The sequence below is a fragment of the Zosterops lateralis genome (genome assembly GCF_965231275.1).
Source record: "Zosterops lateralis genome assembly, chromosome: 15".
NCBI classification, from domain to species: Eukaryota; Metazoa; Chordata; class Aves; order Passeriformes; family Zosteropidae; genus Zosterops; species Zosterops lateralis.
This window is the reverse complement of record NC_139775.1, coordinates 14,542,432-14,565,399: the sequence shown is the minus strand read 5'-3', so window position 1 is coordinate 14,565,399 and position 22,968 is coordinate 14,542,432. Positions and strand designations below refer to the sequence as shown.

At 47.0% G+C, this 22,968-nt stretch overlaps 1 protein-coding gene across 1 annotated transcript in view; it reads right to left on the bottom strand.

Moving 5' to 3' along the window:
- DNAAF8 (dynein axonemal assembly factor 8) overlaps positions 1–22,968 on the bottom strand; it is a gene marked incomplete at its 5' end in the record, with an annotated part of 86,905 nt that overhangs the window by 30,460 nt on the left and 33,477 nt on the right. The window contains 7 exons of the mRNA XM_083872312.1: positions 1,308–1,436; positions 4,553–4,697; positions 5,921–6,075; positions 8,947–9,053; positions 10,887–11,118; positions 13,647–13,791; positions 16,065–16,181. Of these exons, the coding sequence (XP_083728438.1) occupies positions 1,308–1,436; positions 4,553–4,697; positions 5,921–6,075; positions 8,947–9,053; positions 10,887–11,118; positions 13,647–13,791; positions 16,065–16,181 (1,030 nt within the window). The remainder of the gene's footprint in view (positions 1–1,307; positions 1,437–4,552; positions 4,698–5,920; positions 6,076–8,946; positions 9,054–10,886; positions 11,119–13,646; positions 13,792–16,064; positions 16,182–22,968) is intronic.

Below are 22,968 nucleotides of genomic sequence, written 5' to 3'. Positions count from 1 at the left end.
TCATAATGCTAAAGAATGGCGAATGACATGCATTTAATTTTCATTTTGCCTTAGGATTTAGTGTCAGTTCGGTTTTGGAGAGCAATATATTTTAACTCAGAGTTCTGGCATCCAAATTTTCAAACAATTAAAATAAATTAAACTAAATTAACTTGCTGAACACATAAAAGCCCCTAACTTGTAGTTAGTAAAATAAACATCAGATTTTTTTTTTTTACTCCAAGTGTACAGAACTAGGAGGTTTAAGACTCACCCATGTGAGTCAGAGATTAAGAACAGAAAACCCATTTCCTTGCTGTTTGAAATCCTATCAGTCTCCCAGCTTTGAATGAACAAGTTACCAAAGTGAATACAACTGTACAAACTGAAATTTAGAACATCTGAGTAAAATGGAATTGGAAAGTGCCTTTTCTGCACCCACAGAACTAGAGCCAGCATTTATCACTTCAGCACATCCCAGTCTTACACACAACCACTAATTTATCTCATTTTAATATTTTGACTTCTCTTGAAACTATGGCAATAAATAGGTATTGATTGGCTATTACTCTTTTAATTATCTTAATTAAGGCTTAATGAGATGTTACTGTGTCATGTTTCAATAATCTTCTTGCATGTATCTTTCAATTTACTTTAAAAAGGTATTTTCATTTTGATTTCCATTGATTCTTCCATGAGAGTTACTGTGATTGACTGGCAGCAGAACACTAAATGAGACACTACAGACAAAAACCATATTCCTAATGGTTTTCTTCAGGAAAAACCCTTGTTAATGTGGCTGCTCCATCTCTGCAAGTGTCCAAGGCCAGGCTGGATGGGGCTTGGAGCAACATGGGATAGGGGCAGGTGTCTCTGCTTATGGAATGGGGTGGAGAGAGATGAGCTTTGAGGTCCCTCCCAACACAAAATATTCCCTGGGTGTCTGATTCTGTTCAGCCCAGGCCAGAGCAGTTCCCCAGCCCTGACCCTGTTCAGGCGAGGCCAGAGCAGTTCCCCAATCCTGACCTACCCAGGCTGGGTTTGTGACCCTGTTCAGCCCAGGCCAGAGCAGTTCCCCAGCCCTGACCTTCCCAGGCTGGGTGTCTGACCCTGTGCAGGACAGACCAGAGCAGTTCCCCAGCCCTGACCCTGTTCAGGCGAGGCCAGAGCAGTTCCCCAATCCTGACCTACCCAGGCTGGGTTTGTGACCCTGTTCAGTCCAGGCCAGAGCAGTTCCCCAGCCCTGACCCTGTTCAGCCCAGGCCAGAGCAGTTCTCAGCCCTGACCCTGTCCAGCCCAGGCCAGAGCAGCTCCCAGCCCTGACCTACCCAGGCTCTGCAGCAGGTCCTCGCCGTAGGGAGCCCCGTGGAAGCAGAGGGAGGGATCCTCTCCAGCAGCTGCAGAGGGGATGCTGTGCCTGCTGCCAAAGCCTGGCTCTGCCAGCTCATCCATCAGCCCTGTGCTCAGAACAGCAGGAAATGTGAGGAATGCAGAGCTCTGCTCAGCCTGACATCAAAACACTCAGAGAACAAATGTTTGAGTCACTGGTCAGAGCTCCCTTACAGACCCGAGACACCAAACAGAACCATCTCCCCTGCCCAAAATCACATGGATCACTTAAAAAGGGGCAAGGAGCTGTTGAAAACTGAAGCTCGCCCACAGCTTTCTCTGGTTTTTTTCAGCACCACTTTTGGTGGCTAAACAGCAGGCCTGTAAAAGCCTCACAGACTGAATTCTGACTTGATTCAACTGTACTCGTGAGAAATCTGTCAATCTTTTTCCTGAAAATGGAATCCTGTAACGGTGGAGAACAGCCTGTTCTCATGAGAGAAGTCCTAAGGCTGGGACAGTTGACTTGCACCTGTGTAAACTATTCCAAACCGTCAAAGAGGAAAAAATGCAAACAATGTCTAAATGCAGACATTTGCCAGCACATAAACACCTCTGGTGAACTCACCAACCTTTACAGGTAACAGCTTGTTACTAACCAATTAAAAGTAGGCACAATATGTTTGTAAAACTGTATAAATAAAATGTGTACATAAAATGAGACCTTTTTTCACTACATGAGTGTGTCTCATCCCTCAAACACGAGCAAAAAGCACACAAGTTGTTTCTATCTCCTTCTATCTCCTGCTGGGAATTGAAACTGGAACAAGTGCACAGATTGCTGCCACAGAGCTCTTGGATTAGAATAAATATCTTCAGTGAGGTGGTGTCCACTAGGAAGAGTCCCAAATCTGAGCCCAGTGCTCACATGGAGGACCTCAAGGTGTCTCACATTTCCAGGCACGAGGCCAAAGTCCTTCATCCCACAGGGCTCTCATGGGCAGGGAGGTATTGCTGGGGTGACAGACCTGAACAGAGACATCATGTTCTGCTTCTGTGATTTCCAGCCTGGAAAATATCCCATTCCACAGCACTTTTACAGACACTAAGTGCTTAAAGCCACAATCTCTCGGCTCCCATTCTCCCTCCAAAGAGCTGGGCTGTGCATAGGCAGTGCATTAAGGTGTAGCATACAGTACATTTCCACAACAATTAGTTCAGCCTTCTGTAATAATGTTTCAGGCCACAGTTTTAAAGGCTTGTTATTTTTTAAATTACTTTGTACACATTTGATTGCTTCCTACCGAACGAGCCTGTCAAAAATTCACTGTAGTGGAGCATGGGAAATGGATTATTGGTGCTAGAGGCTGATGGCAAAGCTTGGATGTCAAATGTGCTACTGACAATCACCTGCTTCTCAAAATTCAAAAGGTGTGAGGCATCAAAAATGGGTCATCACTGTCCCAGCAGTATTGCCTGTTGTTTATTCAAACTCAAGGCACAAAAAATAAAGCTTAGACAAAAATGTGTGGTGTTTGAACCTCAGGACAAAGATTCTTACTCATCTATTTATCTGCTCTGTTTCAGGAGTAATTGTTCAATTTTAACTTGCTTTGAAAATTGAACAGCCTTCAGACCTTGAAGGTGCAACTGCTTTTCATATTGATTACAAATGCAAAACTTCTTACTGAGGTATTTACCCTACTCCAATCTTGGTGCCATCCTGCACTTCCCAGAGGCCAAACCAAAGCTTGAGTGGAAAGAACATCAGCTTCCCCTCTCCAGGGCTCTGGAATATGGACTAAGGTGTCTTTCTGCAGTACAGGACTGATGAAAATAGCACAGAACACAGGGAAAGAGGCATTTGCAAAATCTGTCACAAACAAAGGGAAAAATCCTCTGAGTTCTCCAGCTTGAGGGAAAATATTTTACCTTTCCAGACATCCTTTTGTTCCAGCCCCACCTATATATTTCTAGTGGAAATTTCCCTGTGCAAAACATGAACACAAAGCATCATCTGTGGCCCTGAGAGAAGCAGCAGAAACTGCACTTTTTAATGAGCAACTTTCCCTGGGTGCAGAGGCAGCAGGTGACATGGGGCTGTAATTACTGTGCCATGATTAATCCTCTGTGTCTGCACATGTTTGCAGAACATTCTGTGATAGTCTCAGGAGAAAAAAAACCCAGGACTATTTGAATTGTCATTGTTTCACCCCCTCCTCAAACCTCTAAATGTTCTTTCCTATTGTGGATAAAATAAAGGAAGGAACTGGGCTGTGGATGAATGTCTCCAGCATGGGCTGTGTGGGATGGTGTTAATGGAAGGGTCACCTACAGTGACCCCTTTTTGGGAAGAGCCAAACAGGGCAGGATTTCTGTTCCCTTCTGACCACTGCTGTTCCCTCTGATCTTCCCTGCTTGAGGTCAATGTCAACTGATCCTTGAGAAAACAGAAACTCAAGTAAGAAGATTTAATTCAGCAATTTGGCTGAGTTTTGGCAGTCCCTACGTACAAAATGAGTTCCCTTTGGGATGCTTGGAAGTGACAAGGATGGAGGACTCAGAGCTGAGGCTGACAGGATGAGAAGCTGCCCTCAGGCTCAGTGGCACAGCTGTATTTTGGCCACCCTACCTCTCCAGGCAAAAAGAGTTTCTGAGAGGAGGTGATTGAGGCCATAAAATCCCAGCAAATCCTGAGCTGGGAGGGACCCACAAGGATCCTTGAAATCCAACTTCTGGCCCTGAGCAGGACAGCCCCAACAACAGCTCCATGTGTTGGGTGTGAGATGCCAAAGTCATGCCCAGCTTTGAAGTGTCCAGGGACAAGGTTCAGAAGGTTTGGAACAAAGGCCCAGGGAGGCAGGAGAATCTCTGTCCTTGCAGATTTTCAAGACCTGACAGAAAAAAAAAAGCCCTGAGCATCCTGAGGGAATTCATTGCTGAGGCTCTGCTGAGCAGGGTGTTGGATGAGAGGCCTTCTGAGGCCCCTTCCATGAGCAACTACTTGGTGATTCCAAGTTCAAGAGGACTCCAGAGCTAAAGATCAAACAACTGGCAAAGGTCAGGCAGTTCTGTTGGATGTATAGTAGTGACTGATTCACACATTGGACTGGAAATTCCTACAGCAACATGAGCAGGCCTTGATACTCCCAATAAATATTCCCTGCACTGTACAGCTGTGGTTGGACTGCTAATGTGGAACTCAAACTCTCCCTCCCAGGCTGCTGGGCAGGGCAAACATTACCTGTCACCAAGGCAGGGATGTGATATCTGGCATTCTCCCTCCTCAGCAGCAGCACCAGGCAGTGCCTGCGTCCTCCAGCAGGGACTTCTCCTCCTGCAGGACCAGCAGGTGAGCTTGAGCTCTTGCCAGGGCAAAAGACAGCAATCTGAAATAATGAGAGGCAGATTAGACTGCTAAATCCAGATGTAATTGCTATGGGGCTCAAGCAAATAGATAAATTACAATGGCATAACAAGATGCAGCTCACCGCTGAGCCACAGGAACTCCAATATCTGAGTGTTCTGCGTCATCTTTTCCTGAGACAGAGAAACTTAATTTGAACTCAGGAAAGAGGCTTAACACAAAATCATTCTGCCCTGCAGCTGGGCTGGGCTAAAACCACAGCAGTTGTAACTGATAGGTGGTACCATCCTAAATCACTCAAAGATTATCTGGAGTCACAAATGAAGGGCTGATTTTCAGAAATTTTTAGCTCCAAACAGCACATTGGAACAATGGTTGCTGCTGTTAGCTCCTTAATGGTCACTGAGCTGGCTATTTGGGCTGTAGTATTCCATAAACAGGTTATATTCATTCTGCAAAATATTATGGGCAGAGGCATTGTTATTCCTAAGGCTTGATCACAGAACAAGCAGAAAAGAGGGGATTTATAGGGTTTGATTTGCAAAATTATGCATTTCCTGACTGGCATTAGCAAAGAACCCTCAGCATGATGATTTGAAGTGTGGGGTCCACTTCTCTGTGAGAGGTGTGATATGATTCCTGTGGGATTTATAATGTTAGAGGTGCAGCACTGGACTTCTTGCATATGTTAAGTTTGACTGCAACCTTGCATTTGTGATTATTGCTGTTTCCTTGGCTGACTTGTCAAAATGCCAAGTGCACTTTACCTCGAACCTATCACCGTGTTAGGCAGAGCTTCAAAGGAAAAAAAAAAAATCATTTTTGAAAGCTCTTTTTGAAACCCATCTGGAATGCACTGAAGTAGGGGACTCCATGCTGAAGGGCCCAGAGGGACTGTGAAGTCTGTTAGTGAAGACTCTTCTCCTAAACCACCTTTGCAGAGCAGTATTTTGGTTCATGGGGCTATTGCCAGCTCTTGCTTATTCTGACATCACTGGCAAAATTCACATTTGTTTTGTAGGAGCAGGATGATGAATTTACACTCCTGTTCCCCATGAGAGGCCAAGGCTTTGTGGGATTTTCATACTAGAGCAAAAAGCCAGCCCTGAAAGCAGCCAGAGCACCACTCACAGGAACACAGAGAGCTGGAAAACAGAGGATGGGTGTCCTCAAACACTCACTGGAGGAGTGCTGGCAGGATTAGCTGCAGAGCAAGGGTAACCCAGGGCACCAAGGGCACAGTACCTGCCCTGCTGTCATGCCCAGCACAAAGCCCTGCTGTGCTGAGAGCTGCAGCTGCCTCAGTCCTTGCAGCACAAAGCCCCGGCGGGCGCAGGTCGAAAACACAACCCCGTAGGCACGAGGAGGTACCACAGGTGACACCAGCAGAATAATGTCCCCTAGATCAAAGAAAAGGCAAGAAGAACAGCGTATTATTGTCACAGAAGCTGTGGTATCAATGCAAGGCAGCTCTCACAGCAGCTGCCTGCACCTTGAAGCAAACAGCTGCATCCTGAGCAGTGACCCTGTGTTTTACTGTTTGTTTGCTGCATCCAGCTCATCAGGACTGCAATCCAAGGCCAGCCCAGAGTGGGGAAGCTTATGGCATCATCAGCAATATCTTTATGAATCACCAGATGAGATGAGGCAGTCTGTGTCCCCAGGTGTGGGAGCTGCTCACACTCAGTGTGTTGGTGCTGTCCCTGTGCAGCCCCAGCACTGAGGGCAGGACTGAGGCCTTGGAGGACTGACCACGCTCTGAGTGACCAAACAGGGCAACAAGAGCTTGTTCTTGATCAATCTGTCCACTCCAAAGAACATGGAGCAGCTCTGGCCATTCCTCTCTGCTGTTACTGGTGGTCTCTGCACTCCCTTCTTGCTTCCTGTTGTCCTTCCTTTATTCCTGCCTTTAACCTTCATCCCAGACCTGTATTGTGGCACAAACTCCTGAAGCTCTGGACCACCTGGGATCTCAGTTTTGGTTTGGTATCCTCTAGAACCCTTTGGAGTCCTCACCAGTCCCTTGGACATCATGGTAATGGTACCAGCCTGCCTGTCCTGCCTTATCCTCTTCCAGCAGGTCTGGCTGCTGGAGCTCCCCTTGAATCCCTCAGCCCAGCACATAAGATTGTAGACACAACTGGAATTTACTTTGGGTTTTTAGACTCCTATTTTCCAAGTTGAATCCCAGGCTCACTGCCAACCTTGGGCAAGCTCAGAAGAGCCTCCAAAGGCCCCCTGAGCAGCCCCCACATCTTAAGCACTGTGAGACAAGCTCAAGACTTTTCCCTGAAGCCTCTGATCTGTCTGAGCTCTCTGTTTTTACCATGACCCCCATTATTACACTTTCCCAGTCCTAACACGGCTTTTTTATCCCTCACAATGTATTTTCAGAGCTCCATAAGCTGCCAAGAGTGAGCTCTGAAGACAAATCCTCAGTACCACTTCCACACGGGTTTCCTCTACACTGCCTCAGTAATTTCTCACAGCTTTAACCAACCAATTTAATGAGAGTGGAGGATTTTTTCTTGTGTCCCAATTGATTCTGAGGGCAGGATAGTGAATATTTCTTTTTATTCTGGACTTTGTAATATGGATATCTGTCCTGCCAAGGCTCAGCCTGCTAATTCAAAGCAACAACATCAAAACAAGGGAAACTTTATATTTATCACTAAGGATGGGACAGGCAGGGTGGTTCTTTGCCTAAAATCTCTTTGGCTTTATGGCTTTAACACTGACTTTTAGCCACATTCATGATATGGGAACTATCAAAATCTGAGATTGTGGTGGGAAGATTTTGGCTCCTCTCCAACTGATAACACTTTAAAAAACATTTTTTGCACAAATTGACAAGAATATCTGCTTGAGTCACTAAAACTCTGCTTAATGAGAAGGGGCAGGTCTCCCTAGCTGCAGTACCTCTGCTCTTTATGGGTAAATATTCCTGTCTCCAAGAGGGGCTGCTGGAGACCAGAGGGAAGGAATCAGGGAATGTTTCTTTTCCTGAAAACCCCAAGGGTGTCTTGCTCCCAGAGCAGAGTTTCAGCTCCTCTTGCCAGAGCAAAGTTATCTGAGGAGCAAAGCTTGACAGTGACTTCTGAGGCTCAGTGCAGATGGAACGTGGTGTGGTGGAAGTCAGCAGCCCACAGCAAATGTGAATCATTAACGGCCATAAAAGGAAGGGGAGGCAGCAAATGTGACTCATTCCATCAGTAGCCACCAGCTGCCATCAATCCCAATCCCAAATAACAGAGCCAAGGGCTGCCTGCCAAACTACCTGAGTTAACATGAGCCAAAAGATTAAAAACTGTCTCAAAATTGTTTTTTTTTTCCTTTCTCCCATCTCTATTTTCCTTCCCTTCTACTCCTTTTTCATCATTTTGCCTTATGCTTGCATCCTTTTCTCATGGATTCTTTCCTTTGGCAGTGTAATTCCCCGTGCCTTCTTTCTCTGTCACTCCAATCCTGCTTTCCTTCTGCCACCTCCTCCCTGACAGCTGCTGAACTTCTGCTCCTCTCAGGCTTCATTCCTGTGAAACCACCTTCAGCTGGGGCAGCCAAGAGCTCCAGGAGCACTGTCCAAACACCCCCTGCACCCTGAATGTGCTGTGCCAGGCCCACTCCAGGGGATGTTGGCATTTACAGCAGGATCTCAACACCTTTTAGCCAGGCAGGGCCTTGGCAGGTGTCTGTAATTACAAATTCAGGTGCTGAAAGCTGCTCCTACAAAGGGAAAATGGGATGTGAGTGGAACCAGGTGATAATCAATTGATATTAGTCCCATTAAATGCTCTCCTTTCTGACTGTGTGGTCAGTCCTGCCCTAAATGAGCCTTAACTTTTTAATTCCCCTGATTATAATACTCAGTCTTCAGCAGGAGAGGCAGATGATTTCTGATCAATAAACAAGCAGTTTAAGGACTCTGTTAGGTCTTCATGTGACTGTTTCTTTGATGAACAGGCTCCTCTGTGCAGAGATTTCTTGTGAAGTGTTTTTTTTTTAAATTTATTTTTCCCCCTTCAGTGACATCTAAGCAGCCCCCAGGACTCCAGCAGCTGCTCCCATGAGGAGGATGAAAAGTGTTGCCACTTCTCTGCTGCTTCATTTCAGCAACAGTGTCCCACTAGAAATTCATTCCTGGCTCCAGAACTGGCCAGGTCACAGCCCTGAGCAATGCAGAGAGGCAGAATTGCCTTAGGTGGGCTGGAGTAAAGTGATGTTATCAGTGAAGGAGAACCATAAACCCTCAAATTTCATTTCCTAACGCTGACCTTTGGTAGTTGAGATAAGCATGGCTGGAGGTCGAGGCACCATCAAGCCCTGGAGGTCAAGTTTTTCTTCATCTGCTCCTGCCCCAGCTGGTGAAGGACTCTGAGAGCTGCAGAAAAACGATAAATATTAAATGAAAAATTTTAAAAGGTTCTGATTCAAACCTACTTTCTGTGACAAATCCAAGGCCACAGAAGCTTCTCTGGTAAAAACTGCTTTACTGGAAAAGCCATTTCAATCCCTTGTCCATGACATGAGCTGCATCAAGGTCTCTCTGAGTGAACATCTTTTCATATTACTCCCCCTGAGGCTCTCTGTGTTCAATTAAAAGTAACTAATGCAAAGTAGCCAGCTTGGCAAAGAAATCTGGGAATCAAGAAATATGTCAGGCTGCACTAGCAGAGCTTTTCCCACCCACAGACACATCCTAGTTGCTATTCACTTTGGGTTCTTTAGGCTGAGTTTAACCAGTTTGAAGGGTTCGTGTTAGGCAACAAGCACAATCCAGTCTGGCAGGGCTGTTCATGCCAGTGAAACTTCCACAACATTCCTGCACATCCAAAAGGACTCAATCAGGGCAGGGGGAACAGAAGGTGTGGTTGAAAGCCAGGGACTGTCTGGGAACAGTTGTGGCTGGGACTGTGAGCTCAGGCTGCTCAGGCAAACCTGCCTCATCCCTTGCCACCACCACCACGGAGCTGGCTGGAACACATCCTGCTTGCTCACTCCCAGGAGACCACAGCATTTGCAAGTCTAATCTGAAAAGGGCAATCTGAGCTGCAGTTTGTATTCCTGTCTCCCTACAGACCAAATTACCAGCATTAGGAGAAAGAAAAGTGCATTATTTAGGATGTAGCACCGCTCCGGACTGAGTTACACCAGAGGAGCAGAATTCATGATCTTTGTAATAGGAAAAAGGCATCCCTGAGGAAAATAAACAAATAAAGAGAATGAAACTTGGCCAAATTGATTTTTTTTTTCACATCTTAAACATAAAAATGATGAGAGCCGCTGGTCGTGGCCGAGCAGAGCTGAACTCTGACACAGAATCCTCCACGGCAACCCACAGGTTAATTCCACATGGCTGAGCTTTGCCACTCACAGAAAGCACTGACAGCAGTGCAGAGGATCTCACCTCCAGCCTGCTGCCTCTGACTGTGCCACCCTGCCCCCAGGATCAGGCAGGATCCCTAAAAAACCTCTCCAGAGCCTGCAGGTCTGAGCTTTCTGCAGCAGAGTTTCTCATGCAGTTAAAGGTTTATAAGCCACTCTTCATTTTCACACACTTCTCTCATCATCCTCCAAAGAACCTTTTCCTAATGAATCCCTTTATCAGTTGCTGTACAGGGCAAAGCCAGAGGTTTCCTAGGAGAGGGTCAGTCACTGGCACACAGCCTTGCAGCTCTTCTCCAGCACCAGGTTTCCAAATCTTGCAGCAAGAGGATGAATTACAGGTCTGGATAGCAGAGACCAGGGAATGGGAAACAAATGCAACTGGGCCATGCCTGACACATCTGGGAACTGGAGAACAGGAGCTGGAGCTGTGCCAGGGGAGATTTAGGTGGATATCAGGGAAAGGCTCTTCCCCAGAGGGTTCAGGCACTGCCCAGGCTCCCCAGGGAATGGGCACAGCCCCGAGGCTGCCACAGCTCCAGGAGTGTTTGGACAATGCTCAGGCTCAGGGTGGGATTGTTGGGGTGTCTGTGCAGGGCCACAGGTGGGACTGGATGATCCCTGTGGGTCCCTCCCCACTCAGGAAATCCATGATTCTATGATCTGCTGCAGAAGAGAGAAGGATTTCTGCAGACTGCACAACTGCCTTGGGAACACAAAAGTGGAGGGATTGCTCCCCCTGCACTGCAGGACCTTCGGAACACAGCCTGCCTCCCTCCAGGGCTCACTGCCTCTGCAACAACAGCTCCAAACCATCCGGGGCCATCACCTGGATGCTGGGGACAGGATTCCAGCAGCTCTCCCTCCAAACCAGAGGCACAGCTCCCTGTGCACCCGGCTGGGCAGGGGCAGGAACACGGCCGGCTCTGCTCGGCTCCAGGTCCTGGGAGAGCCCCGGGTGATGTCCTGCAGGAAGCCACGGGCTTTGGGCCCCCTCACAGCTAATGCCAGCACTGGGGGCATCTTGCCAGGCTCTGAGGTGTAGGAGGAAGGCAGCTTTTCTGTGGAAACAAACACATGTGTGAGTAAAACATGGAATAACCCACCCCAAAGTCATTTGCTCCACTCAAGGGCTCCTTTCAGATCTGTCAGAGCCAGAGTTCAACAGAGGAACTGGTTACCTGTCCAGGGAATCAATCACCTGGTTACCTGTCCTGGGAATCAATCACCTGGTTACCTGTCCTGGGGATCAATCACCTGGTTACCTGTCCTGGGAATCAATCACCTGGTTACCTGCCCTGGGGATCAATCACCTGGTTACCTGCCCTGGGGATCAATCACCTGGTTACCTGTCCTGGGAATCAATCACCTGGTTACCTGCCCTGGGGATCAATCACCTGGTTACCTGTCCTGGGAATCAATCACCTGGTTACCTGCCCTGGGGATCAATCACCTGGTTACCTGTCCTGGGAATCACCTGGTTACCTGTCCTGGGGATCAATCACCTGGTTACCTGCCCTGGGAATCAATCACCTGGTTACCTGCCCTGGGGATCAATCACCTGGTTACCTGTCCTGGGAATCACCTGGTTACCTGTCCTGGGGATCAATGACCTGGTTACCTGTCCTGGGGATCAATCACCTGGTTACCTGTCTTGGGAATCAAGCACTTGGTTACCTGTCTTGGGAATCAATGACCTGGTTACCTGTCCAGGGAATCAAGGCTTGGAGTCACAGTTTGGGCTGAAAACACCCTAAAGACCACCAAGTTCCAACCCCTGCCACAGGCAGAGACACTTCCAGTGCATCACCTGCTCTAGAATAACTTTTCACAGCAAACATGAGGCAACCGATTTCTCTTTCTTCAACAGACTGTCTTGAATAACCTCAGGTTTGCTACTGGGTAAAAAAAGTGTACAGGTGCTGGGGGAAAGATGCTGGGATGTTTTCAAATGGGATCACAAACTGGAAATCTGGGGACTCCTTTTTTACATTATTTCCTACTGCATTAAATACAGATTTTGTACAATGCTGTAAGGTCCAGGCAAATATTTGATTTGCCACCTTTAATTTTGTGCCAGGATTTGAACCCTGACTTCCTTTATTTCCTTCAATAACTCTTCCCTATGACTCTGACAAACCTTTCTCCAGCATAGCTGGGGCCCAGGAAGTAACCCCAGAAAAAGCAAATTTGCTTCCTTTCCAGATGTCAGAAAAAGCAGCAAGGTGTGTGATTGTCTTCCCTTAGGTTTAAAAACATTTGCAAATGTGTAATTTCTTGCATAAGAATCAGAAGGCAGAACACAAATCTCCAGAGCAGGTAGATAATAGAGCAACTGGCTGTAAATATTTAAAATAATAATTTTAGAGTTATCAAGCTAAGGGTAAAAATCTAATTTACCAACTTGCACAGCAGTTCTAAGCTCAAATGAATTGTCTCTTCATACGAAATGTTCTTAAATAATGGTGCATGGTACAGAGCATTGAAGCAGATCTGCTGCCTGTCAGCTCCTAATGACTGCTGGTTTTATGGTTTTCTTATTCATTTCTGGAGCCCTCCTCCATTTCTCCAGCTCTCCCCAGGAATATGTTTTGTGCACAGCACCCAGACAGCTGCAACTGCAGTCCCATTCCTAAGGCAGTCTGCTCCTATTGCTTTCAAATGCAAAAAAGGGAGTGAGGAGACTGGGGAATTGTCTCTGATTAAGCTGGTCTTCACTCCCCTCCTGCCAGAGGAGAAGGAAGCCCATTTCTCTCCCTCTCAGCCTGCCTGTGCCTTTCCCAAGAGAAATGGGTGAGATGGTGGCACATCTGAACCTTCCAGAAGAACTTCCTTGGCTTAAAAGGAAGCACAAGGCATAAGAAATCTCTAAACTCTGCAGCTAAGGGAACACCTCTTGCTCTGGAATTCTGCTGCAGTAGCAACCAATAATATTCCATAATGCTGTAAGACAGGCTTCATCATCTCTGTTTCAAAAATGGGAGAAAATAAAGACTTGAATGGTACGTGCCAGTATTTGACACATTCAAGACTTTGTGATTTTGAGTTCAGAGACCCAGATCATGTTTATTCACCTTATCCTGCTGGTCTCCCACCTCAGATGGGATTCTATGAAATAATGTGACATTTTGGTGATGGTTTATCAGCCAATGCAGTTGTAGGACAGTTAAATAAGTGCTCCTCAAGTCCCACAGGCAATGAGATGGGGGATTGTGGAAAAGGGGGGCTGGATTTTCTGCAGCTAAAACCTTCAGGAGTATCAGTGGGGAAATAAATGATTATATTTAACTCACAGGAGCCTATCCCTGGGGCTCATGGCACTGAAATGTGGGAAAGCTCATTGCAAAAGAACAACAGCTAAAGTTTGAAACATATCAAAGGTTAAAAATTCAGCTCATGGCTATTCAACACTAAAAACAGAAAGAAAGAAACAATCAAAGCTATTCTATAACTTCATCTGGGAAAGATACAGCAACTGCTAAACCAACCCTCACACAAATCTGACTCTCACCACTCTTCCCCTCGGTGCATTTACAGCTCTGTGCCTTCCTGAGCAGGGTGGCAGCTGTGGAGGGGCAGCAGAGCTCACCTGAGCTGGAGAGCAGCAGGTGGTGGCCGGGGTAGAGCAGGCGGAGCCCGCAGACATCCAGCCCCGAGCCCCGCAGCAGCTGCAGAGTCTGATGGGTCTCCAGGGGGCTCTGGAAGAGAGGCTCAAACAGCAGCGCCATGGCAACCTGGACAGCCAGAGAAAAACAGGGGGAAATGAGGGAAATCCTCCCAAGCCCCCCAGAAATGCAGCCCTGCTGCTCACCTGTAGTGCCCAGGATGGATCTGCACTGCCAGAGCTACAGAGAGGCTTGGCTTTGGTTTGTGTTTATGTGCAGTTCACACAGAAGGCTCTTGGCTTTGGGCTAAATCACTGCTATCAATGATAATTCCAATTTAATCAATTTCTGCTGATTTACCTGTGCTTTTTGTCACATAAACATACTAGTAAAAACCTGCAAGGCCTCTGGGGCAGAGCCCACAGTGCCTCCCTTCTGCTGTTAACTTTGTGCAGTACCATTTGCCCATCTTTCTGGATGATTCAATAATAAAAGATTCAATAATAATAATAGGCTGTGTCTCTATACCTTTAACATCGCCAAAATCAACACTAAAAAAAAATATCAAAAGGCAAACACATCACTGGTACTGTCTCAAACTTATATTTCAGAGTCTTCTTTACCAGCCTAATCCATTTCAGCCCATCTTGGCATGCAGGGAGACTCACACCAACACATTCTGAATGTTTATACCCAAAAGGAAAGCAAATTATTATTATTATTATTATTTTCCCCATCAGACAAACAAATTGTTTTAAAAAGCAAGAGCTTTATGACAGGGAGTTGTGTGGTTCTGTGGATAATAAATAGTCTAGCTGAGGATGAGACAAGCTGATTTTCTGTCCCCAAATTTGGGTGTGGTTCTCCTGGATGTTGAGCAGCTCAAGGATTTCCCCAGCTCAAGGTTTATGGCTGCAGCAAACACCAAATGAATCCATCACTACTGGACACTTGAAAATGAAATGCTACTGCCCCATAAAGACATTATGAGGCTTTACCATCATGATAAATGAAGATAGAAATGTACCCAGATCACATAAAAGTGGTCTAATTAGGAATAAAAGCTCCATTTCTTTATGTTTGTCTAGCTCTAGCTCTCCTGCTATTAACCCAGTACTCACAGCAGCCACTGAGGAAGGATTTTCCTGTAGTGGCTCTGAGTCCCTGGGGCTGCCTGGGCTTGGGGCCAGCTGTGATAACAGAACCATCCAGCACAGGGAAGCCTCAGGAAGTGCCAGTCTCCCCTTTCCTTAGGAGCCTGGGGAGTTGTGCCTGGCCTGGTCTCAGACATCACCAATTCTGGCCACTGTGTGAACCCTGGACTGTGCCTTGTCACTGGGGATTCCCATCTGCAGTTTTGGGGCCACCAACACAAGAGAGATGTTGGCATGTTGGAGAGAGTCCAGAGGAGATGCCCCAAGGGCTGGAGCCCCTCTGGAGCCAGGCTGGGAGAGCTGGGGGTGCTCACCTGGAGAGGAGAAGCTCCAGGGAGAGCTCAGAGCCCCTGCCAGGGCCTAAAGGGGCTCCATGAGAGCTGGAGAGGGACTGGGGACAAGGGATGGAGGGACAGGACACAGGAATGGCTTCCCACTGCCAGAGGGCAGGGCTGGATGGGATACTGGGCAGGAATTGTTCCCTGGGAGGGTGGGCAGGCCCTGGCACAGGGTGCCCAGAGCAGCTGTGGCTGCCCCTGGATCCCTGGAAGTGTCCAAGGCCAGGCTGGATGGGGCTTGGAGCAGCCTGGGATGGTGGGAGGTGTCCCTGCCCATGGCAGGGGTGGCACTGGACGGGCTTTGAGGTCCCTCCCCACCCAAACCAGCCTTGGCTGATCTCCATTACTGCTGCTGGCCCTGTCCTGCTCAGTAACAGCTCATTTCACATGGCTGAGCTCCTGTACATTTTGTGCTGCACTCCTCAGCAAGAGGCAACTGAGATCACTTTAACCTTCTCTTCTCCTGGGGTAGAATCAGTACAAATACTCCCTGCCTGTTCATACAACACACACAGTTACTCAAGGTCAGGCAGTACCAGAACCTTCAGAAATTTCTTGGAACGTTTCTGAGCCCAAGTTTGATTAAAGTTGTGCTGTTCGCTGACTTACAGTCAAGTGGTTTCAGGTTATCAAAATTTTGTCTACTCTTACAGATTTGCACCTGGTTGGTAGCAATTTCTCCAACCCACACATTTCAAAGTTTAATCTTCTGTGGCTCAGAGCAATCAGCACATCAATACTGATGACATAAAATACTCAGCTGATATATTTAGGTCTGAGTGAAAAATACTTCGAGATCAGTATTTGTATCAAAGCTCTAGATTGAAATATTCCAGGGCACTTAATTGTCTCTCAGTGTCCCCCCTCAGCCCCCAGGTGAGGAAGGAGGGGGTTGTTTGTTGTTCTTTACCTCGGTGTCTGTGTCTCTGCAAGCCTCCATGGCACTGCTGTCAGGGAAGTGTTTGTCATCACTCTCAACTGTCTGCCAGTAAAATCCCTTTGGCACTGCAAATGCCTTCTCCACTGCCTGAAATACACAAAGGACAGCTCTCACTTCCATGTTATCTTGGTCCCTTCAAGTAAAGCAGGAAAACCAGGATCTTATGGCCACTGAACACAGGAGGATGCAGCTGGTGGATTAAACTCAGCCCAGTGTTGTTCATTTATATAATTTGCTTTCTTGCAACGATTCCAGTAGCTTCATTTAAGTGCTATCCCAAGAATATGAATGTGCAAGTGCTTCCCAAGAGCCTGAGCATCCCCAGGGTCCAACCCAAGACACAGAGCACCCACAGACATCACCAGGAGCTGCATCCATCAGCTGAGACCTCAATTCTCCATGACTGTGCTTTGCACTCAGCAGAAAAGGGCTTTGTGGAAGCAATGCTCTAATTAACCAATCAATTGGAAGGGCAGGGAAGGGATTGCATGAACTTCTACATGCCTGTAGCCAAAATAGCACATTTCTCCTGCATTCATGTCACCACAAGTGACACATATCTGTTAAGCTCATCGTGCCACATCCTCATGGACAGGCAAAAAAAAAAATGGCATTTAGGTCACAGCTCGACACAAACACAGCATTTCCCAGGCTCAGCACCTTATTTTGTTCCTCATCCATTTTCTGGGCAGCCAAGCAAGCAAGTTGTACAAGTGGAAGGATGTGTCAGTCAGGAGAATGTGCTGTGACTGCACGCTCTGTAAGCAAGGCCACAGTCCAGGGACAAAGGCAACTCTTGGAAGTCACATTTGTCAGCTTCAGTTTCGAACATTCCAGAAATACAGATGCATTTAGGCAGAGTTCACAGTGGGTAGGAATCATTCCAGGGATGAAGAAAAAAAAAAAAAATAAAAAATAGTCACTTTTAGAACAGGCTCAGGTGTAGCTTAAAGAGGCTTCACCACTTTTAAAGGCTCTACTTCAATTTACAGCACGTGTTAATTTGTCCTCTGCTCATGTGGACTGACCTTTTCAAAACCAGAAAAAAAGAAATTAATTTTCAACATGGTCTCATCAGGACTTTTATGATGGAGAGAAAAGGGGCTAACCCTGCATGGAGAAGCATCCACTCTGCATTATGAGCTCCATATAATGCTGTTTAATTGTGTAATCACCTGAGAGATTTCGGGTGCGCTGCTCGGCAAATGACAGGCACTTCAGAGCATTCCACAAATGCTTCAAAGTAACAACCAGAAAATGAAATTCATTTGAATATTAAAACCCCTCTGACAACTGCCTTTCCACTCCAGTAACCTTTTGTGTTGTCTTCTTCCTCTTTTTTTCTCTGTTTCATGAGATATTTGCCTGAAAGCAGAGTTGGGGGATTTCACTTTTCACCCCGTTTTGGTCAAATCAGCTGCACCAAACCACAGGTTTTGGATCTGTCCATTCTGTCCTGAAATCCATAATTTCCCAGCTTCCACTGCTGATATTACACTTGGTTGCTGTGGAAAACATCATCAGAGGAAAAGTGGATTTAAGGAAAGGGATCTTCCCCATTTCCACTGAATGATGGCAGCTCCTGCAACAGTGGCACAGTGCAGTGAGCCCAGAGGAGCCCTACAAAGTGGGAATGCAGCAAAATTTCCTATTTCCAGCTGTTCCTTGAGCAAACCTCATGTCTGTGAATGTTCAAGAAGGAGAAGAAGGGACAAATGTGGTCAAACCAACATCAGCCTCTATTTCCATAGAAACCTTCAGGATAATCATCCAGCTCCAGGGCACAGGGTGGAAAATGCAAGGGGAGCACCCTGGTGCAGGCTGTGGATCCATGGGGATCTCAGGATGCTGCTCCAAGGGAAGCAAGGCCTGTGGGAATTGTTCCTGTCATCTGTCACATCTATTTTCTACCAGCCAACCTGAAAGGGAGTTCACAAACCAACAGAAAATGGAGCTTGAAATGTCTTATTTCTCCCAGAAAATCCTTCTCCTCATGAATTAGAAAACAGGCAGATGGCTGCAGGGTGAACACACTGCTTTGTCCCAGCCTGGCTAAAATGTCCTGACAGAGCCTTCCCATGCCATCAACAGGAAAAAACAGGGAGAAAGTCACTTTCCCTGTGATGTAGGAGAGAATTGCATGGAGCCAGTTGTTCTAATAATGAGCTGAACCCTTTTGGACACAAAAAGAGAGAGGGACCCTCTGCAGGCAGCTGCAGGAGCCTTCTCCTACTGAAATAACTTGGACACTATTTCTGTTTATGATACTTTAGTGCTACTTTAAATGTTCTACAGGAGGGTAGGTGTGAGAATTGTATCGGGGCTGGTTCCTCTCACTCCTCCAACCTCACAGCAGCTGTAAATCTGTGGAAGCATCAGCTCTGAGTGCTGACCTGTCCCCTGGTGGGAGGAGAGGAGACTCCCCAAACCCTGCAGAATGATGAAGAGGCAGCCCAGCCTTTGATCTAACCTGAAAACACCTCTCCAGTGAGGCTCTGAGCCCTGTACCAAGCTCCCATCTCCTGGGAAAAGCTTTATCCCAGGGTGGAAGGTTCCCTGCACTCAGGCAGCAGCAGCTGCACAGCCCCAGGGAGACTCTGACTTTCTGCTGTGACAGGTTTCAAACCCCAGACTGATGGAACCATAACCATCCCCATGTGTGTCTGCAGGGCTTCTCACAGCACTGACATCCCACACTGCCACGATCAGGACGAGCAGGGAGGGAGGGCACATCCACAAACTCCTGCTTTTAGTTATTCCTTTTTGCCAATTTGTCCTTCTTTGGTTTGGGTGACAAATTCCAGCTTCTGCCACTGGTAAAGACCACTTTGTGCCACAGCAAGAGCAGAGCACACACCAGTTTTTCCAAAAGCATTTAAAAGAAACCCCAAGCTCCTGCTTTGTTTCAGATAATATTACCCAGATGAAGGCAGACAGTTCCAGGAAAGGAAACTCACAGGAGAACAAAAACGTGCTGTAAAATCCTCAGCAGGAAGAAGAATAACCACATTTCAGAGGAGACTGGAGCTGCAGCAAAGCCATAAATATTTAACTGTCACACAGAAATATGACCAAGCCCGTGATCCCCTCTTCGTGCTCACAGTGTTTTCTGCTCCCATCTCTGACAACAAAGGAAAATCTTTTGCTGTCAGCTGATCTGAGAGAGTCTTTTAAGTCACAAGGAGTCTTCCAGGCTGTTCCCAGCCCCAGCAGGAAAACAGAAACTGCAGGAAGCATCCCCATGGAGTCCACAATCTCATCTCCTCACACACAAGGCAAAGATCTGCTCAGCCATTATCTCTGGGAGACAACAGCAAAGCCCTCAGAGAAGGATGCTCTGAGGATTCCAGTACCTGCAGAGCCAGGTGGGAGCTATGTGCTGAGGTAAACTCCCCCTGCCAGCCCTGCTGAGCACATCAGGGGCAGCAGGGGAAAGCACTTCTCTCTCTCTCTCTCTCTCTCTCAGCAAGGCTCTTGTCTGATGTGATTCACCAAAATCCTGCCCTTGAATGAGGCAGCATCACTCTCAAACTCTCTCCTCTCCCTGCTGGCACAGTTTTCCTGGTAGAATCCAGATTAACACAATGCTGAGTGTGTTCCCTGCACATCTTCCCTCCCCACTGTGCATGTTCTCTTCAGATGGGCTACAGAACTTACTGCAGGAAAGTGGAGGCACCACAGGAAGAGCCCAGGCAGCAAAAAGTCTGGGATGGAGAGGGGCTCATCAAGGAAGACATGCAATTCTGGTGACTGTATTTGAGGCAGTTTGAAATGGATCTCACTCCCCCTTGTTCCCCTTCTGGATTGGGAAAGGGATATCTTAAACCACAGAAGAGAGAATGAGATACAGCTCCCACCTGTGTGTCCATCAGCACAGTAGCCTGAGAGTTCTTTAAAGCTGCTCTTTTCAGGAATAAGGAGTGATGGACACAATCTAAATGTGAGCTGTCAAATTTTAGGGAGAAAGCAAACCTGTAATGTTTTATTCCTCTCCAAGCCGTGCCTTCAACTTTGTGCCAGCTCTAATAGACATCTGTGTAGTCTTTCCTCCTTCTAAAGGTTAAGGGGTTTTTATTTACAAATGCCAGTAGCTGCCTGAACTCCTGGCTCCATGAAAATAAATGCCAGACTCCAGCAGGGCTCAGCCAGGATGTCACCTTCTGCCTCCTGAAGATCCAGCCATGCAGCTATTCTGGGCTGCAGCTATGGATTCTTCTCTATAAATGTAATTAGATGAAGTCCCAGGACAAATATTTCTCCCCTTATCCCTGTGGAATCACCAGGCAGATGTGCTCTCACCCAGGCTCTTGGCTCCACTGAGCAGTTTGCTCAGCAGACTCAGAGTGCCAGCCAGGCAAGACCTGACCCTTTCCACTAACTCAGATAAAGACAAGCCACAGGCAAGATTTGAAAGCAAAGGGCAGAATGGACTTGTCCTTTTGAACCTCCTGCTTTAGAACTTCAGCCTGGATGTCCCAGAGCTGAGTGCTGGACTCCATGGCTGGCACTGCTGCAGGACTCATCCTGCCAGGTCTGCTTTGGGTGAGCCCATGTGGAGGAGCTGTCCTGGGTGTTTTATCCCTCCCTAATGCCCAGTTCAGCTGCACAACAGTCAAATCCTTCAAGCTTTGAAGGAGGAAAGCACAGCCCTGGGCCATGAACTAAATCTGGGAGCTCACAGCAATGTGGGGATCAGGTCTGGGAGCTGAGCAAGTTGTGCTGCTCTGCAGGGAGCCAAAACATGGCCCAGCTCGGGTGCTGCTCACACAGAATGAGATGAGAAAGAACACAGGGGGCAATAACCCCAAAGCAAACCATAACTGCCACCAGCACAGCCACTGAAGGCCAGCAAAGGCCAGATCCTGCACTTTGGGATGTGTGAAAGGCTGATGTGGTAATGAGCAGCAGTTCCCTGAGCACACCTCCCTCAGCACTGAAATTAAAAGAAGTTACAGCAAAAGACAGTGGAAGATGCTGAAGGCAACTCAGCAGGGCCAAGGCCACGGTGCTTGTCAATGAAATAATGTTACAGCACTCAGAGTTTCAGCTCAGAGCGTTCTCACTGAGCTCATGCTGAAATTCAGACTCATAGACCTGAAAGATCCTCTGGAAGTGCCTCCCACTCCCTCTTTCAGAGGCTGCACACAGAGCTCGGGAATCTCAGCTCTAAATCTGTGTCTCAAGTGCAACAGAGCAACAAGTGCTGACTCTGGGGCTGCTTTTCCACAGGGATTTCAAATTTCAGCAGCAAAGTCCAGCTCTTCTTGTATCCAACATGGTTATTTCAGAATCTGAAATAAGGTATGCAACTTTCAAAGCTTGAGTGTGTGTGAGAGCTTCTATGGCAACACAGTTAACATCAACTCCAGCAGGGAAAGCCCAAAAAGCTGAAATTCCAAATGAAAGAGCTGTTCTACTTTGTGCCAGCCCCCTGCCACACATCAGCCTTGCTGTTAGGTCAGTCTGTGCTGCTGGGCATTTTCAGCAGGCCTGGGGTATAATATTGGAGCAAAATCAGCTCCCTGCACCCAGTTCTGGGATTCTTATTTATGATTAACCAAAAAAAAATTCCCCAATTCCTTTTTGCTTAAGCAAAAAAGTAAGATGGAAACTTTGTGTAGACCTGCCCTTAATCACTACTATTTAAAAAAAAACACACAAATTTTGTGTCAGAGCAGAGAAACTGCTAAAGGAGCAGCATGAGAGGAACTAATCGCCAGGAGAAGCAATAAAATCAATTTTCTGCAACTTAAAGTAAAAAAAATCTCCTTCACCTGGACTTAGGGATGTCTGTGGACAGAGAAGGAGGGTTGGAGGTTCCCTTTCTTAAAACTTCCTGGGAATGTTTCTATGCTCTGACTTCTCTGTCCTGGCATGGGTTGGGAGCTCAAGGACATGCTCTGGAAGGTGACAATCTTTTGGGCAAAGCTGCATCTTTTGGGCAAATATCCAAATTTCCAGAAGAACTGAGGGAGAGGGAAAGAATTCCAGCCTGGACCAAACAGGCCAAAGAAAAAGAGCATCAACACCAGCTCTGTGTGTGTCATCTGTATCCCTAAGGTGAATGTTTGCATCCCGAGGCTTAGCAGCACAAAGTACTTTTCTTTTATGCTAAAATGAAGAAATCCTCTTTCTGCTGACAGGGGACCTTGCAGTTAACAGCTTCCACAGGGATGTTGTCACTCCCAAGCCAAGCTGGGCTTTAATGACTGCACTGTGAGCTGCTGCTCCTATCAGGAGTGAATTGCTGCAGGTTAATAGGCTGGTTGCACAGCACTCATAAAAAATGCCTCCAAAAAACCTGCACAGGCAAAGCAATCTGTTTGTTTGGGGTCCAGAACAGGCAGAAAACCCAGCAGACAAATTGACTGAAAACAAGACATTGGCTCATGCACTAACAAACAAAAAGCATAAAGGTTATTACAATTACTGCTGGCAATTGCTCCCCAGATCACACACAGAGCTGCTCAGTAGACAACAGATTCCCTCTCCCTCCATTTCTACCCATTTTTTCCACCATCCTGCCAGGATTTCTCTCTCAGACTCTGATCCACCTGGAGGAAAAGCAGGGATTCACTGGATGCTCCTCCAACACGTGTGTGCAGGTCCTTTGGGCTGCTCAGTTTTGTACAAACTGCCTCCAAACAAATACAAATGTACAAAAAAAAAAAAAAAAAAAAAAAAAGCAAAGCATGGATCACTGGCCTTGTACCAAACCTTCAGACCAAAGAAGTTAAAAGAATATGATACTGAGTTTTCTGTGCAGCACTTTTTGGTTGTGTTTTAATGACACTTGGGAACATTCTCAGTTGGTGGCACTTTGCAAAGCTCCAGGGCAGACATCAGGGTGAGCTGCTGCCTGCTGAGAGTGTGG